The sequence below is a fragment of the Elephantulus edwardii genome, unplaced genomic scaffold (assembly GCF_000299155.1).
Source record: "Elephantulus edwardii isolate Elephantulus edwardi_28Jun2011 unplaced genomic scaffold, EleEdw1.0 scaffold00089, whole genome shotgun sequence".
In the NCBI taxonomy this organism is placed as follows: Eukaryota; Metazoa; Chordata; class Mammalia; order Macroscelidea; family Macroscelididae; genus Elephantulus; species Elephantulus edwardii.
The window spans coordinates 12,631,219-12,648,033 of NW_006399839.1; the positions used below are offsets into that span (position 1 = coordinate 12,631,219).

Genomic DNA, 16,815 nt, shown 5'->3' on the forward strand with positions numbered 1-16,815 from the left:
CTGGCCCATCAGAGTGATGCACTTGACTGCTGAGAACCAGTTGTCAGCTGGTTATTTTATAACTGATGAGTTTTTTACCCCACGTTGAAGACATATTCCTTTCCTTGCAAGATGATTGTTGTGAGGTGCTGTCAGGTCAACTCACAGTGACTACATGTACAACAACAGAAAACCCTATACGAGCTTCACACCAACTTCACTCAGATCATGTCTTATGTCTGGGCTTTGATTAGCAGAGTATGAAATAAGAAGGCACATTGAGTTGGAGGGTGGGGGTGGTGAGAATTCCTTTCCCCTAACAAATAATCCCACGACTTCTCATTTGTTCCTAAAACATGCTAATCTGAGCTGTCTGATCAACAGCTTCCCAAGTTGTTGAGTCTTCCGAGAACGTCAGGAACACACTTTCCTGGGCCGGACTCCAGACCTGCTGAATCAGTCTCTGTGGTCAGAGCCAGGAAATCGGCTTTAAAAACTTCCCAAGTGGTTTTTGATGTGCAGCCAGCTTTGGCAGCCAGAGGCGCTCAGTCTCCTCTGACAATTACTCCGCGTCGCTTTTGTCCCGGGATCGTGTCTCCGGAGGTCTTCCGTTTGTGCCCATTATTAAACTTGCCCGCTTTGAGGTGTCATTCTGAAATGGTCTCCTCACTCTCATGCCTGCAGCCTGGGTGACGGGACAAGGAGCAGGCAGAGCCACAGGAGAGGAACCTCTGCTTCTCTGCTTGTACTCAGCGGCTTGTTTACCTATGTTTTGCTTCTGAGGTTTGGCTGCATATGGAGTACTCAGTTAGTTGCTCATGTTTGTGTATTCCAGGCCTTTTGATTCTCAGGCAACTCAGCTGAAGCAGATGGCATTGTCCTCTTTTTAACAGATAAGCAAATTGAGGCTTAGAAAAGTCACATAATGCACACCCATGTTTATTGTGGCTTTGTTCACAATAGCAAGGAGTTGGAAACAACCTAAGTGCCCATCAACAAACGAATGGATAGAGAAGCTGTGGTATATTCACACAATGGAATACTATGCTGCATTGAAAAACAAGGAACTCATGCAATATTATTCAAAATGGGTGACCCTGGAGGGCCTTATGCTGAGTGAAGTATTTCAGTTACAAAAGGACACATACTGCAACGTGCCACTGAAAGATGGGTTCACTAATGTATACTGCATTGAAAGAGATGAGGGAGAAAACTGTTCAAAAGGGATATATGATTAGGTATTTTTGTCATAACAGGAGTCCAGAGCAAAGGCTACATGGTGGAGTGGACCTGGGGGAGGGTTTGTAAAACAATGAAAGAATTTCTGTTTTACAAGAGGGTAGTGTACTAGGGGGGAGGGTTGGAAGGGGAGGAAAGTGCAACCATGAATGAATGGAAACCCAAAGTCTCTGTCAATTTTTACTGAAATTGATAATAAATTTTTTAAAAAAGAAGGGAAAAAAGTTCAATGGGGGAAAAAAACTAAAGCAAGGTTTACACACAGAATCACTCTGTACGGTTACTAGGGCAGGGAAGGGAGGAAGTAGGGAGTAAAATAATAAATAGACAATAAACATTAAGATGGGCGAAGGGAAAGGAAATAGACAATAAGCTGGTGTTCACATGATGTGGGTGTTGTAATTAATGTTGTAATTAAAACAAAATGTATGTGGAGGATTGAATAAAAAAACCCAACATACTTTATATAATAAAAATATATAAAAAAAGAAAAGTCACATAAGTAGATAGTTGTCAGGGCCCACTTCATATGGTTTCCGAGGCAGGTCAAGTGCCAAAGTGCTCACTGTCTTTAAAAAAAAAGTATTGATAATAATTGTGACCAATTCATAAGTAACACAGCTGTCTTTCTGTCCACCAGGCCAAGCGAGCAGTGCAGCGGGGAGCCACGGCAGTTATCTTTGATGTGTCGGAAAACCCAGAAGCTATTGACCAGGTAAACGGCTGCCAGGGCTGCCTTCCGCCTGGGAGACATGTCAGAGGTCTCCCACTAATTGCCCACGAGAGTTAACTTTCCACTCAGTGTACTGAGCAGGGTCTCGAACCAGCAAGTGTAAGGGGAAGAGGGCATCTTCAAAGACCCTTTTATGCCTCAGCCTGCTCTAGCCTTCATGGACCCCAAGGCTATAATGCCCGAAGACTTTGAGGACTCCCAAATGGGTAGTGTTATTTGCCACCAGCCTTTCTCTCCTGTTTTCTTAAAGTGAAGCATGGTTTCCTAACAGGCGCCCTCTCTTCTTCCTCCTCAGCTGAACCAGGGCTCAGAGGACCCACTCAAGAGACCCGTGGTGTACGTGAAGGGCGCAGATGCCATCAAGCTGATGAACATTGTCAACAAGCAGAAAGTGGCCCGAGCCAGGATCCAACACCGCCCACCCCGGGTGAGCCTCGCTGCTGGCCCCTGCCCAGCTGCCCACGGCGCCTGTGTCTTTGGGCCTCTTTTCTGTCTCAAGTACCAACACATGCCAGGTTTCATCAGTTTTCAGGCAGATGCAGGACTGGAGACCAGGGAGATAATCCACTCCATTGCCTTTCTGGAAAGGGCTCTTTTGGCATAATGGTAAGGAGCTGCACTACCAACACAGAGGCACACAGTTCTAATCCAGCAGTTGCACCAGAGGAGAAAGATGGTCAGAGTCTTCTGCTGTGTGATTAACTGCCACTGAAAACCCACTTGAGGGTCAGCTGTGGGTCAGTTCCAACTCCACAGTACACCACAACAACATGCCTTTATAGGGGATTTCAGGGCGGAAAAGGAAATAGTTCCCTGGTGGTGCATTAGTTAAGCACTTGGCCACTAACTGAAAAGTTGGCTGTTCAACGCCATCTTGTAGCTCCAAGGGAGAAAGACCTGGCGGTCTAAGTCTTGGAAAAATGACAGCCCGTAAAACCCCATGGGACAGTTTCTGTAATGTAGGGTCGACATGGGCAGAAATTGATTCAAAGACATCTGTGAACAAGCACCAAAAATAAACACATTTTACCTGATTTCTCTGGCGGCCTCTTGTGCCCCTTCCTCCTCTCTCCCATCTCCCAAAAGTAAACGGAAGGGACGGGCTGCCCAAGCCCTCGGCTTCCCCCACCACCTTCCTTTTTATACAGAAAAAGGCCTGTACTCCCTTCTACCATGAAGGGTAGATTTTCATACTGAAATCCCTCTACTTACACTTGGATCTGGAAGAGTAGCCTTGAACCTGAATTAAATTTCATGACCTCTGAGTAGTTTGTAGTTTCAACTTCTCTTGAGTGTGTTGAAGGGACACTGGTGTCTGGGAACTTGTGAGTGGCCTCTTGCCCACACCTCAGACTGCAGGACTCTGGGAAGCTGGGGCAGGTGCCTCATACGTGCTTTCTTGCATCCTCACAAACACGAGGATGTTCACATAAGATGATTCTTTTCATGTGCACAAACCATCTGGATACATACACGGTGTTCTGTTAGCAAACTGTCATAGACGCGTATTGTAGACGAGATGGCTTCGAGGTTGAAGGAGGCATCATGCCACGAGGGAAAGGTGAGACCTGGAGCTCAAGGAAGTTTGTAAGAGACTCCATTCATGGGCTTCAGGATCCTTAAAGGAAAATGGAGCTCACTGGTAACTATGACTCATTGTCGTGGAAGCTGATATTTGTGGAAGCAGCGTAAATTTTCAGAGTTGTTGTAAACCATTAATTATACAGCTAGTAATCACTGTTCCCTCAAAACATGACATTCACTCCTTTGTCCCCTAAATGCCATATCTGTGTTTATTTAGAAGGGCCTTTCCCACTCTCTTCAGCGCCTCTGTGAGCCCTTGTCTGTCAGGAGGCCTGGCCGAGGCAGCCACCCACGTCCCCCCGCCACACTGCAGGGCACGACCTGGGCTTCCCTGGTACATGTGTACCTGTTTTAGGATCCCATCGTCCCCACCCACCCAGTGCTGACAGCCCCGGTAACAACAGCAGGCTGATGAGAGGCTGGGACTAACTTTTGTCTGTTCTGTTGTAGCAACCCACTGAATACTTTGACATGGGCATCTTCCTGGCTTTCTTTGTCGTGGTCTCCCTGGTTTGCCTCATCCTTCTGGTGAAAATCAAGCTGAAGCAGCGACGTAGTCAGGTAACAGCTCAGCACAGCTTGGGACACTAGTGACAACAGAGCTGTGTGTGGTTTAAGGTCTGGCCCCTCTGTGGTTGAGCATCACCGCCGTGGGTGCCGAGCTGCACAGGCCTAGAAATGGGGGGGGGGGGACGACAAGGGCAGGATTTTCTGTGCTGCACTTTCTCTGTTCTAGAAGGGTCTTTCCCAGAAAGGCCAAGTATTGGGGTGTTTCTGACGTGGAAGCTTTACCAGTAGGATGTGCACATGTATACTGGGAACATTGTCACTCTGCCACTCAAGCGAGCTCCTGGGGCCCAGTGGTGTCAGCTGCCCAGGTAGCATGGTGGAAATGCAGAGTCTCGGGCCCCAGCTGGCCGAGTCCACATCAGCACTCGCACACTCTGCCGGTGCCTCCCAAAGAGCAGAGCGTGCCCAGTGGGGCTCCAGCTGGCACATGCATGTGTGTGCTCGGAGAAGGGAAGATGGCACAAGGGAGAGTGATGATTGTTTGCCAGTAAGCAGGAAACTCAGTCCTCAGACGTCCAGCAGTATGGCCTCTCAGGGAGAAGTGATCGATTGTGACAGGTGGGCCTCTTAAAGGACACTCCCTGGGCTCCCACCGGGGTCCAGTGGCCACCACAGACAGGCCAGCACCTGGGGTTTATTGAGTGGGTCCTGTCTGCCAGGTGTTTCCATGTGGGAGAGACCTAGGTTCACAGCCAGGGCTTTTCAAGCACAGCGTGCACTCGTTCTACTAGCAGAAACTCACATGTTGCTTTGGTGCCAAACAGGCTTCGGCAAAGCTTCTAGACTCAGGTGACCTAGGATGAAAGGCCTGGCAATGAAATCAGCTAATGACACCAGCAGAGTCATCATATGCATTTGCTCGTTCGTCCTCACGATTACCCTTCTATGTAAATAGGGGAACCCTTTCAATACAATGAGCGAGTAAGTCCAGGTCTTGCAGGCAAGCTAACGTCTGCCAGTCCTACTATATCAGTAAAGCTGGGTCCTTGTGATACTTTGGGGCACTGTAGCATCTCTGCGTGAGGCAGGCCCAGTGTTAACAGTTGTTCAGTCTGCTGTGGTCTGATAGAGATGTGCCTCAGCTGACTCGGTGCAGTAAGTGCTGTGGCCACGAGGGAGACCGCCAGGCCCTTACGTAGGCACATCCTGCTTTGCTTGCAGAATTCCATGAACAGGCTGGCTGTGCAGGCTCTGGAGAAGATGGAAACCAGGAAGTTCAACTCCAAGAGCAAGGGTCGCCGGGATGGGAGCTGTGGGGCCCTGGACACACTCAGCAGCAGTTCCACGTCTGACTGTGCCATCTGCCTGGAAAAGTACATTGACGGAGAGGTAACGGCAGAGGCCAGGCTGTTCTGTGCAGGGGTGAGGGGCCTCGTCAGCAGAGCACCCCCAAGGTCTCTAGGAGGTGGCTCGAGAAGAGGGCAGCCACAGGGCAGAGAGAGACTCTACTGTCCTGAGGACCTCCAAACAGGGGAGACTTCGGGTACCATTGCCAGTCTGTGTGTGGTCTGAGAATACTCTTACTTGTTGGCTGTTTCAGAATCACCCTTCTGCGAAGTCTAGGACTTGATTATTGTTATTGTGATACAAACCTCTCCTAAAGAGATTAGTGAGATGCTGGACCATTTTCCTTACAAAGAGACAAGTGCTCTGACGCTCCCTCCTTTCTGCTAGCTTTTATTTTTAAATCTTCCACCCCTTAGAAGAGTCGTGAGAATCATAGAAATGAATGGACTCCTATTCACCCCAAATCACAAGTTGTTAACATTTCACACTTGTTTAATCTCTTTTTCTCTAGATAGATACATAGACCTGTTTCAGGGAGGATGGAGGATCAACCAAATGTTTTGAGAATTGTGGTTATGTGCCAAGTTAAAACAAAGTCAAGGCTGACCCAAGGATTTTCAGAGGCTGCAAATCGCAGGAGGAGATTTCCTATTTTCCTCCCTCCGAGTGGCTGGTAGATTTGAGCCACCTGCTTTGGGGTTGGCAGCACAACTCCTTACTCACTAGACCACCAGCAGAGTTCCCCTTTGAGAACTGTTGTAGTGGGAACTGACCAGTAGCTGACCCTCCAGTAGGTTTGCAGAAGCAGTAAATCACATAGGAAGAGAGGGCCCATCTTTCTCCCTCAGAGCAGCTGGTAGATTCGAACCACGTATCTTTGAGTTGCCAGCACAGCTCCTTACCATTAGGCCAACAGACCTACCTTTTGAAAATTAGCTCTAGATATTTTAATAACTCTTTGAACATAACTCCACTGCTGAATAGACTAGGTGAAAAGTGCCTTTGGACTAATGAAAATTGTCCCAAAGCCAGTTTTCCACCTAGGGACTAGGTGCAATCAGTTAAGCACTCAGCTAACTAAAATGTTAGCAGTTCAAATCCACCTAGAGGTGCCTTGGAAGAAATGACTGGTGATCTACTTCTGAGAGGTCACAAACTACAAAAACCTTTTTGGAGCACTGCTCTGTGTCTGAATTAACTCAGTGGCAACTTGGGTTTTGGATTTGATACAGTGGAGACCTGCACAGATGTGGTGTCACTTTGTGACTTTGTTCTCTGTGCACAAATATGTGACCTGGACGTGAGACTGCCTTGTGCTGCAGGTTGTCGAGACCCAGCTAGCCATCCTTGCTTGGCGTTCGGTGTTTTCCTATTCTCGGCTCAAGGGGTGAAGAACAAAGCAAAGCACGTTTAGAGGGTGCTTGGACTCAGGCGCCCCAGGGATGGTTCTGTCTTAGCAAGCACATCCCTTCCTCATCACATAGACTATTTTTGTTAGAAATGTGCCTCATGGCTAACACTCACCCATGAGTGACTTGTTTCTGTCACTTAGGAGGCCTGCATCTCTTCCTCTCTACTTGTCCCCATCTGGGGTACCTGGAGGCACCCACCATCCCAGAGATGCAGAGATATTGGGGCATAGCACTAACCCTTTATCCACAGCCCCAGGCCCCCCACCCCCACCCTCTAACACCAGACTCCTTTAACGGCTGCATCTGTATGGAGAGAGGTACGAGAAGGAGTGTTCTCCAGTACAGCAGAGGAACTTGCTTCCACATGCTCCTCTCCCTTCAAATTGAAGGCTGTGTTTGGAGCTGACTGTTGGGCAGTTTTCCACTCCCTGGAGGCCATCTATAGCTGGCTATGGGAAATAGGGAATACCCACAGATGGAGGAAATGCACCCCTCAGGGGAGGCAAGCTGAACAGGGCTTTGATCAGTGGAAGCTTCTGGATCAGTGGCTTCTACGAGGTTGAAGGCCCCCTGGCCCCCTGGCCTGGGCCCTCCTTTCAGACTACATCCTCTTGCCTCCCCTCCCAGGAGCTGCGAGTCATCCCCTGCGCTCACCAATTCCACAAGAAGTGCGTGGACCCCTGGCTGCTGCAGCACCACACCTGCCCCCACTGTCGGCACAACATCATAGGTAATGCAGGGCCTACTGAGGGTGTCACACGCAGAGCTGTCACCACATTGCTTCTGGACGTGGCAGCCTGGATCGTGAACCCTTGGAGGTTGGCCCCGCAGGCTCTGGGGACGCTGGGCATCTGTCATGAGCCGCTTTCCTGGCTGTGTGTGTTTGGCCTCCCAGGGCCTGAGGCCACAGTTCAGCAGTAGGGATGCTTGCTCTCACAGTCCCGCAGGACCATTGTAGGGCCACACATGAGAGTGCCATGCTAGGCATGTGACACTGCTACTGCAGCACCGTATTTCTAGACAGGGCCCTGCGGGGAGCTGTTTTCTGTAGAAATCTTTCTCCTCATGCACACACCAGGCATGGGAGTGGGAGGTGGCGATGTTCCTCACATGGAGAAGCATGTCAGCCTCAGCCAATGCAAGCCAGTGACCACTTGGAATAGGCCTGGTGGTCAGAGTGGGAACCTTGGCACGTGATAAAGCAGCTGCTGCAAGCTCTCCCCTTATCTGGCCCCCCAGCCCTCCAACCTGTGTACTCAACCCACTTGCTCTGCTTCCTCTTCCAGAACAAAAGGGAAACCCAGGTGCCGTGTGCGTGGAGTCGGGCAACCTCTCTCGGGGCCGGCAACAGCGAGTCATCTTGCCGGTCCATTACCCCGGCCGGGTGCACAGGACCAACGCCATCCCAGCCTACCCCACGCGGACGAGCATGGACTCCCACGGCAACCCCGTGACGCTCCTCACTATGGACCGGCACGGGGAGCAGGGCCTCTATGCTCCGCAGACCCCCGCCTACATCCACAGCTACCCGCCCCTCCACCTGGACCACGCGCTGGCCGCCCACCGCTGCGGCCTGGAGCACCGGGCCTACTCGCCCGCCCACCCCTTCCGCAGGCCCAAGTTCAGTGGCCGCAGCTTCTCCAAGGCAGCTTGCTTCTCCCAGTATGAGACCATGTACCAGCACTACTACTTCCAGGGCCTCAGCTACCCGGAGCAGGAGGGCCAGCCCCCACCCGGCCTGGCCCCCCGAGGCCCAGCCAGGGCCTTCCCATCTGGCGCTGGTGGCCTGCTCTTCCCCAGCGGGGCACATGTGGCGCCCCCGTCCCACCTGGAGAGTGGCAGCACGTCCAGTTTCAGCTGCTACCACGGCCACCGCTCGGTGTGCAGCGGCTACCTGGCCGACTGCCCAGGCAGCGACAGCAGCAGCAGCAGCAGCTCGGGCCAGTGCCACTGCTCCTCCAGCGACTCCATGGTGGACTGCACGGAGGTCAGCAACCAGGGCGTGTACGGCAGCTGCTCAACCTTCCGCAGCTCCCTCAGCAGCGACTATGACCCCTTCATCTACCGCAGCCGCAGCCCCTGCCGCACCAGCGAGGCCGGTGGCTCAGGCCGGGGGCCGGCAGTACCCCTCGAGAGTTCCCCACCACCTGAGGAGCTCCCGGCGGGGCACAGTCGGGGCACAGGCCAGGGAGAGCCTTGGCCCGGGCCGGCCTCGCCCTCGGGGGACCAGCTGTCCACCTGCAGCCTGGAGATGAATTATAGCAGCAACTCGTCTCTGGAGCACAGGGGGCCCAACAGCTCTACCTCAGAAGTGGGGTTCGAGGCTTCTCCGGGGGCAACCCTGGACCTCAGGAGGACCTGGAAGGGGGGCCAGGAGGGGCTCACATGTTCCTGCTGCTTTGAGCCCCCACCCTCTGCACTGGAGCCTGGTGCAGGTGTGGCCGACAGTGGCCCCTTGTTCTTGGGCGCCCCCCTCTGTGAGGGCTGTGGCCCCTCGGGTGGGGAACCACTGTTGGGACACCCCCAAGGTCTGCATGGCCTTCACCCAGACCATTTGGCCAGGACAGATGGGGTTAAGTACGAGGGCCTGCCCTGCTGCTTCTATGAAGAGAAACAGGTGGCCCGCAGCGGGGGCGGCGGCTGCTACACTGAGGACTACTCCGTGAGCGTCCAGTACACACTCGCTGAAGAGTCCCCACCCAGCTGCCACCCGGCACCCCGGGACCTGAGCCAGCGTATCCCCATCATCCCCGAGGATGTGGGCTGTGACGTGGGCCTGCCCTCGGACTGCCAAGGGGCCCAGTGCTACCACCCCTGGGGCGAGACGCCAGGCCCCAACACCCCACAACCCCAGTGGGGCCTGTGCGCTGCCCGGGAAGGTGAGCAGGCATTGGGCTGCCCTCCCGAAGAGAAGGGGACCCCGAGGGCCAGCTTCCTTGGTGCCCATCAGGCCACTCAGGAGTCTAACACGATGGCCATGGAAGCTGCAGGTGAGAGCAGGTGACGGGCAAAGCAGACATGCCCACCGGGTTCTTCCCTCTGTCTAGTTTATTTTCTGAGCACCTCCATTTGTGTCCCTGAGTAAAAGGATTATCTGTACCTTATGCCGTCTTCCATCCAGCCCTGCCCTCTCAAATGTCCCAAACTGCATGACCAACATCACTCTCGGGTCCCTCTCCCTAGAGAGTCTCCAAATTCCAGGGTGCTGTGCCTCTTACACTCTGCAGCCTGCAAGTGTGAGCTGGGCCAGCAGTATCCAGAGGAGCACTTTGTCTTGTTTCTACCCCAGTCTATCAGCCACTGATCCTTTTCTTTAAATATGATAAGGGAGGGACGGGGTCGGGGTGGGGGTGGGAATTAACACAAGGCATGGAAGGTACAAACTCAGTTTCCTTTTTTTTGTTAGGGCGCTCTGGTGGCCCAATGGGTAAGGAGTTGTACTGCCAATACAAAGGCAGGAGGTTCAAATCCACCAGCTGCTCCGTGGGAGAAACACATATACTTGCTTCCCATGTTGTTTAGAGCCTCTGAAAAGCCTCTGGGGGTCAGCTATGAGTTGGTCAGACTTGATGGCACATATCAAAAATAACAGATATGGTTAAATTATTATATCATTTCCAAGCGTTTTGTCTCTGGCAATAGTAAGGTGAGCAGTCTAACCGCTATGAGACGCACTGGGGTCTTTTCACCTCTAGAATCGTTCCCAGATGCATCTGTTCTGCCTGCTCTCAGCCCAGCCCAGCTTCTCTTCCAGGGCACATGCACTACCTTCACTCCATTCTCTGCAGAGAGCCAGTGTGGCCATTTGTGGAAGTCCAAGTCTCCGCCTTATGCTAGAAAACCCTTCATTGATTTGCAGTGACCTTTAGCATTTTGAGAATCCAGGTCTGTGTGACCTAGCCCACACCTACTCTTACATTACATCCTGTCTTTTGCCTAAGCCCCCTGCATCTGTTCATCCCTTCAGTGTGCCGCACTGGCCTCCATCCACAGACCTCTCCACTCCTGTCAGGTCAACTCAGGTGTCTCCTGCTCCCTACGGGGACGTGTTGTCCCCCTGCCCTCACTTTCTTCCTTGGGGTCATCACAGTCAGAAAGTACTTTGTTTCCATCATGATGGTGTCTTCTTCATTGTTCTCCTCTCAACTCTGGGCACTGGGCCGCAGCTCCTCTCATGCTGTGCCTTTTCACACCCCCAGAGGCTCCTCCAAGGCTCTGTGCCTCCAGTAGGTACCTGTGCCTTTAACAGGTGACCCCCTCAAGAGTGTCCCCAGGGTTGTAAGCTGTCACTACTAGCCTATCCCCTCTGTCCCCCCACCTCCATCACAGGCCAGGGATTTCCCATCCAAGAGGAGGGGACAGAGCCCACCCCAAAGCCCTGTTCCTTCCCACAACAATGGATTGTTCTCTTCTCCAGGATCAGGACCCCACCCCGCAGACAGCAGCAGCATGGGAACCTGAGCACGGAAGCATCTGGAAAGGGGAAACTGTACAGAGACTCCAAATTCTTGACTTCATAAAGAAAGAGAATCTTTTTTTTTTTTTTAGCTTTGACAAACACACAAAAGTGGTAATAAGGAGAGCCCTCCTTCTCAGCCCGGAATGTGAGCCACTGTCTGGCGCAACCACCCCGTTCCCCTCTAACCAACCAACAGACGAAATTCTGAGTCCTTTGCCTCTTTTAATAATGTTACCCTCTCTGTTCTGTAAAAGTGTGTGTGCTTGGGGTTTCGAGGTATGTGGGATTGCATTCTTGGCATTGTCGTCGTTGTCGTTTTAATATTATGTGTAAATGTAAAAAGTTATTTAAATATATATATTTTAAAGAACCTTCATCGTCAACTTTTGCTGAAAAGAGGAAAAAAATCTCACGCTGCATTAAATGAACCACATCATGTGTAAGATACTGTTGTTCTCCCCAGGGGGAGCTCAGGCCTTTGAAAAAGCTCAGGGCTACACCTGCCTTAGAAAATGAACCAGAAACTTGAAGTAAAGCTAGTTGATATGGGTACATAGTCGGAGGAACAATGCAACGCTGCCGCTTCTCTCGCTGCAAATCTCACTGTTAAAAATTCAGGTCCGTTCATAAGCCATCAGCCTGGCTGCCCGCACCTCTAGGCCAGGCATGGAAACAGGACGAGGGTAGAAGCAGCGAGGAGGAGAGTCGGTAATTACTACAGGGCTCCGAGAGATTATTTCATCACCCGGAGTAAAACGTCCAGGTCAGGGCAGCGGGCGTGGGGCCTCTCAAGTCTCCTAAATGACCCCAGAGACAAAGCAAAGAGTCGCCTCTAATGGTGGCAACCCTTCAGTGGTCTCAGCTTGGGAATCATTTGCAGAAATGTTGAGCTTCCAGCCACTGGCTGCAGAAATGGTTCGATGGGCTGTGCAGTGGCAGATGCCCAGGGGAGAATGTCAGGGTGTTGTGGCCTTGAGACGCAGGGGGTGCCCTAGACCTGCTGGGCACGTGCTAGTGAATAGGGGAGGCGGAGCTCTGACATGAGCTTGTGTGCGCATGTGCCTTTGGGGCCTGGTCACGCCCCCTGGAGCGGCCCACCCTCAGAAACAAGGAGGGAACCCAGCCCGTGTGGGTGGGACGTTTCCCATCCGGCTGTTTCCCGTGGAAGCCACTCATGGAGGAGGTGATTCAGGCCTCACACAGCAGGGCTGAGATCCCTCGTCTCGCCTGGAAATGTCTACTATCCAGTCTACTTAATGCACTATAATGTATTGATTCACCACTAGACAGAAAAAGACTATCAGATAGTTTAGACCCAAAGGGTAGACTTTTGAGTATTTTTCCAACTTTTTTTTAAAGGGGCAGGGAGAGTTTAAAAACACAAAGCAGGTGGTTTTTTAGGAGGTTAGGGGTGGGTGGGTTTAAAAGACATTTCCATTTTAAAAGGGAGAGAATCTATTTAAAGCTGTTTCCGATCAGGGATTATTAACCTTGTGTTCATTGTTGTCTTTGCTCTTCTCTTTCCAAAATCGTGTTTAAAGGAAACATAGCTAGCTGCATTCGCCTTTAGCCCTCGCTAAGGGACCTCTGGTGGCATGGTGGGTAAAGAGTTGTGCCGCCAACCCAGAGGCAGGAGGTTTGAATCCACCAGCCATCCTGTGGGAGAAAGTTGGTCTCTCTCTTATCCTGCAACGTACAGCCTCTGAAAATCCGCTGGAGGGTCAGCTACAAAGGCAATGAGAGAAAGTCAGAGTCTTAGGTGTGCTATATCTTCCAGTCACTTGTGTGAGATCAAGGAGGATTTGGGACTCTTCGGAAGCGTTTGACCTATTGGGTGGTAATGGCATAGCCTGACCCAGTAGGTAGGCAGATAGGGACCACCCGCCAGTGACAGGGGCAAGGCTTTCCAGCCAAACTGTGAAGTTCACACAGCCCATACCCTGCCATCAACCAAAAACCTCTTGAGAGAAATCCTTTCTTCTAACAACCCAATTTGTGATGAACAATTTGCTTAGTTCTAACCAAGCTGAAATTGTTGCCACTTCCGGTAACTGGGCCGTTTGCCATATAGATTGTGGCTGTGGTAAAGTTTGGCCTCTAGCCTCTGGGGCGGTCCCCTGGGGCCTGAGCCCTCTGGACTGTGCCTGGCCAGCACACCTGTTGGCGAGGGTGTGAGAACCCTAAGCCCTTGATATCTGATCCAGCCGCCTTTATGTCTTGGGCCAGAAGTGGCAGCTGCTGAGGACAACAGTTTGCGTGACATGGTTTCAGGGATGGGGGTATAGTTGGCTTTTAACATGAACTACAAAAAGCGGCTTCTCACGGTTGAGAATATTTTTGTGGTTTTGATTCCCGCCCCCGGTTTTGTTTTTTAATGCCATTAAGTGAGTATTATCTTTCTTGTCTGGAATCACACTGCTACAGTGGCTCTCTGCAGTCCTGGCTGAAAAACCACAACTTACACAATGAATAAATAAGTAGTGATGATGGCTTCACTGGGCTTAATTAAATAAATGAGGAGAAAGCTATAGAGGAGTAAAAGAAACGTGTGTGTGTTTGTGTGTGTGTTTATTAAAGGTAGCAACAGGGAAAACCTTATTTTAAACCTTAAATGTTCGCAGTTAATAAATTTTTTGTCAGCTCAGCAGACATAGAGATGACCAGACTAAATAATCAATGCTATTACTATCTCCCCTTTTAAAGGCAAAACAAATGTCTTCTTAAAAGTTGAAAGGCTGCAATAGCAGTGAGAACTTTATTGGTGGACCCTCTGTGGTGTGTGGCATTTACAGTCAATACTGTGAGAGCTGGAAATCCCAGGATGGCCTCCTTTTCTGAGATCTTGCTGGAAGGTCGGCCATTCCCAGGCCCTGGCTTTCACAGGTTTTAATATATCTAGCAATGGAAACTGGAAACACCGGATTTTCCACAAAGAACCTCCTCTCACCCCCTCTGCCTTTGGACGTGTTCCCAAGGCCCAGCCCTCTAGGACAGCCATGTAAAGGGAAGAATGCTAGAACCAGTTAGAAATGGGTATTTGGGTGTGCTGGCTGTTGAGGGACCTCTTGTGTAGACACAGCTCCAGCAAACTGGCTTGAACTCTGTCAATTCCTTCCCCTTCTCCAAACCCAAGCCATTTTAGAAAATCCTGCCTGCCGCCCTACAGTTCAGTCCCTTCCTTGCATGCTGCTAGCCTCTGCTCTGAATTCCAACAGGACTAATGTTTTTAAAATGAGGTCTGAGAATTACTACTCAAGAGTATTTAAAACAGAGCTGCCTTTTTCTCCTTTATATAACCTCTTTCTATTGTGTTGATCTAACAAGGCACTATTTTAAATTTTTTTTTTTATTTCTCCCATAGCACTTAAAAGAGATTTTGTAAAAATTTTGCTGTAAAACTTTTGTAATGAAATTGTCTAAGGGCTCTTTCTCCAACATTACCATTTTTTTAAAAATGTTTTAAAAGCTAGAAAACAACTTATGTATATTCTGTATATGTATAGCAGCACATTTCATTTATGGAAATATGTTCTCAGAATATTTATTTACTAATATATTTATCTTAAGCCATGTCTTATGTGGAGAGTGACATTGTTAGAATAATCATTGAAAATGACTAACATGAAATCCTGTAAATATATGATAATTGCACACAGATTTTACATATTTGCCGACCAAAAATGATTTAAAACAAGTCTAGTCTTCTATGGTTTTGTAACAAATTGTACAAATGACTGTAAAAAAAAATACAATTTTATCGAATACATGTTATACTTTGTTGTTTTGCTCTGCGGGCTTAAGGTCTTCAAGTACTCTTTGAAGCCAATGTTTGCTTTAGCTTCAACTTACTAGAACATAGAAACATCAGTCAGATTTTCTGAATTATTGGGGGTGGAAGTTGATATCTCAAGAGATGGGCCACTGGGAGTAGTGCTGCTTGACCACCTTGCGCTGGTGGTGGAAGGAAGGTCTGATAGTTTGGTCTAAAGAGTTCCTTCTGCTGCTTACCCCAAGGCTATAGGTACCTCTAATGGTTACATTCAGCCCGGGGAAAGATGAACATTCTCCTCTATGCGATTTAAAGCCTTAGAAATCCAATGGAAGGTCAGTTTTGAGTTAGTTCTTCAGCTCGGGACAATGAGCTTATATGAATGGTGGTAGAGGAAGCTCTGGTGGCTTCTTGTTAGGTGTCACTGAGTCGAGAACAACTCCGAGTGACCCTATAAACAGCCAACCTGGCCCCTGCCATCCTGTGCCATCTCTTACCATCTGACACACCGTTGCTGAAGTCACCGTATTAGTCCATCTCATTGAGGGTCTTCCTCTGCTAACCTTCCATCTTTCTAAGCATGATGGTCGTCTCCATGAAGCCTCGTCTAACTACATGTCAAAACTATGTGAGATGAAGTTTTGCCACCCACTCTGGCTGCACCTTCTCCAAGACATACCTGTTCGTTTGGACCTCCATTGGGTATTCAGTATTCTGCAGGACCACAACTAGTACTTCTCACCCAAAGGCTGCATGTCTGGCTATTCGAGTCCATCAAGAGGGAGAAAGATAGGCAATCTCCCCATAAAGATTGACAGCTTCAGAAACTGGATGGTGGGCTCTGAATTGAAACCAACTCAAGGCCAATCAGATTGAGTTTTGTTGATGGAAGATGGAACTACACTTTCTGCACATCAAGTGGAGGGAATGACAGAAAGTAGAAGCTGATGTCCACATTCTTTTTTTTAATAACTGTAAAATTTTACAATATAAATCACTGCAAAAACTTTATAAGAAACAACAAAACAAAACAAACCCAAAACATTTTCACCCCTTGCTCCCACCTCTTGCCCCTGTTGGATCCCCATATACGTTTTACTCGTTATCCTTCTGTTTTTGTAATGATGGCCTTATGCAATATCTGTGTGGGTGCCAGCCCATTTGAGAAATGAGTTTTCTTTGTCATGTTAATAAGGCCACTGTGACCTGCATAGCTTCTGAGTAATAAAAGAAGTGCAGAAACCAGGACAAAGAAAGTGGGGCAGACAGGTGTCATGGGGAGACCACCAAGGAATTGAAGAACGATGAGGCAGAGAAACTGAAAAATCTATCCCCAGAGATAACAGAGGGCTTTCTCTGAGAGCTGGAGCCGTGAGTTTGACATTTTAACCTCCTAAACTGAGAAGATAAGCTACTGTTCTTTAAAACCACCCCACTTAAGGTGTTTCTGTTCCAGCAGCACTGAGACTATATAGAGAGATAAATACTGAGAGTATATAGATCAAGGAACCCTGCTGGTACAGTGGGTTAATGTTTGGGGCTGGTAATGAACTCAGGTCAGCAAGACAGCCAGTCTCCTCATGGGAAGATATATAGTCTTGGAAACCCAATGGAGGGTCATTATGAGTCAGAAGCAACTCAGCAGTGGTGGGTTGGGTTAGGGTTGGGTTTTATATAGGTCAGGGAGCTCCATCAACTTCATCCGCCAGAACTTTTCCTACCTGAAAGTTCTGGCTTTGGTGGTGGTAGACGCAGTCAAGTCGACTGCAGCTCATAGCCACCT

General features: G+C 49.7%; 1 protein-coding gene across 1 annotated transcript in view; it reads left to right on the forward strand.

Annotated features, from left to right (window-relative positions):
* ZNRF3 (zinc and ring finger 3) overlaps positions 1-10,108 on the forward strand; it is a 76,181-nt gene extending 66,073 nt beyond the window's left edge. The window contains exons 2-8 of the mRNA XM_006890523.1: positions 1,859-1,933; positions 2,247-2,378; positions 3,986-4,096; positions 5,267-5,434; positions 7,432-7,534; positions 8,091-9,794; positions 10,032-10,108. Coding sequence (XP_006890585.1) covers positions 1,859-1,933; positions 2,247-2,378; positions 3,986-4,096; positions 5,267-5,434; positions 7,432-7,534; positions 8,091-9,794; positions 10,032-10,108 — 2,370 coding nt within the window. The remainder of the gene's footprint in view (positions 1-1,858; positions 1,934-2,246; positions 2,379-3,985; positions 4,097-5,266; positions 5,435-7,431; positions 7,535-8,090; positions 9,795-10,031) is intronic.
* Positions 10,109-16,815: the final 6,707 nt, after the last annotated feature.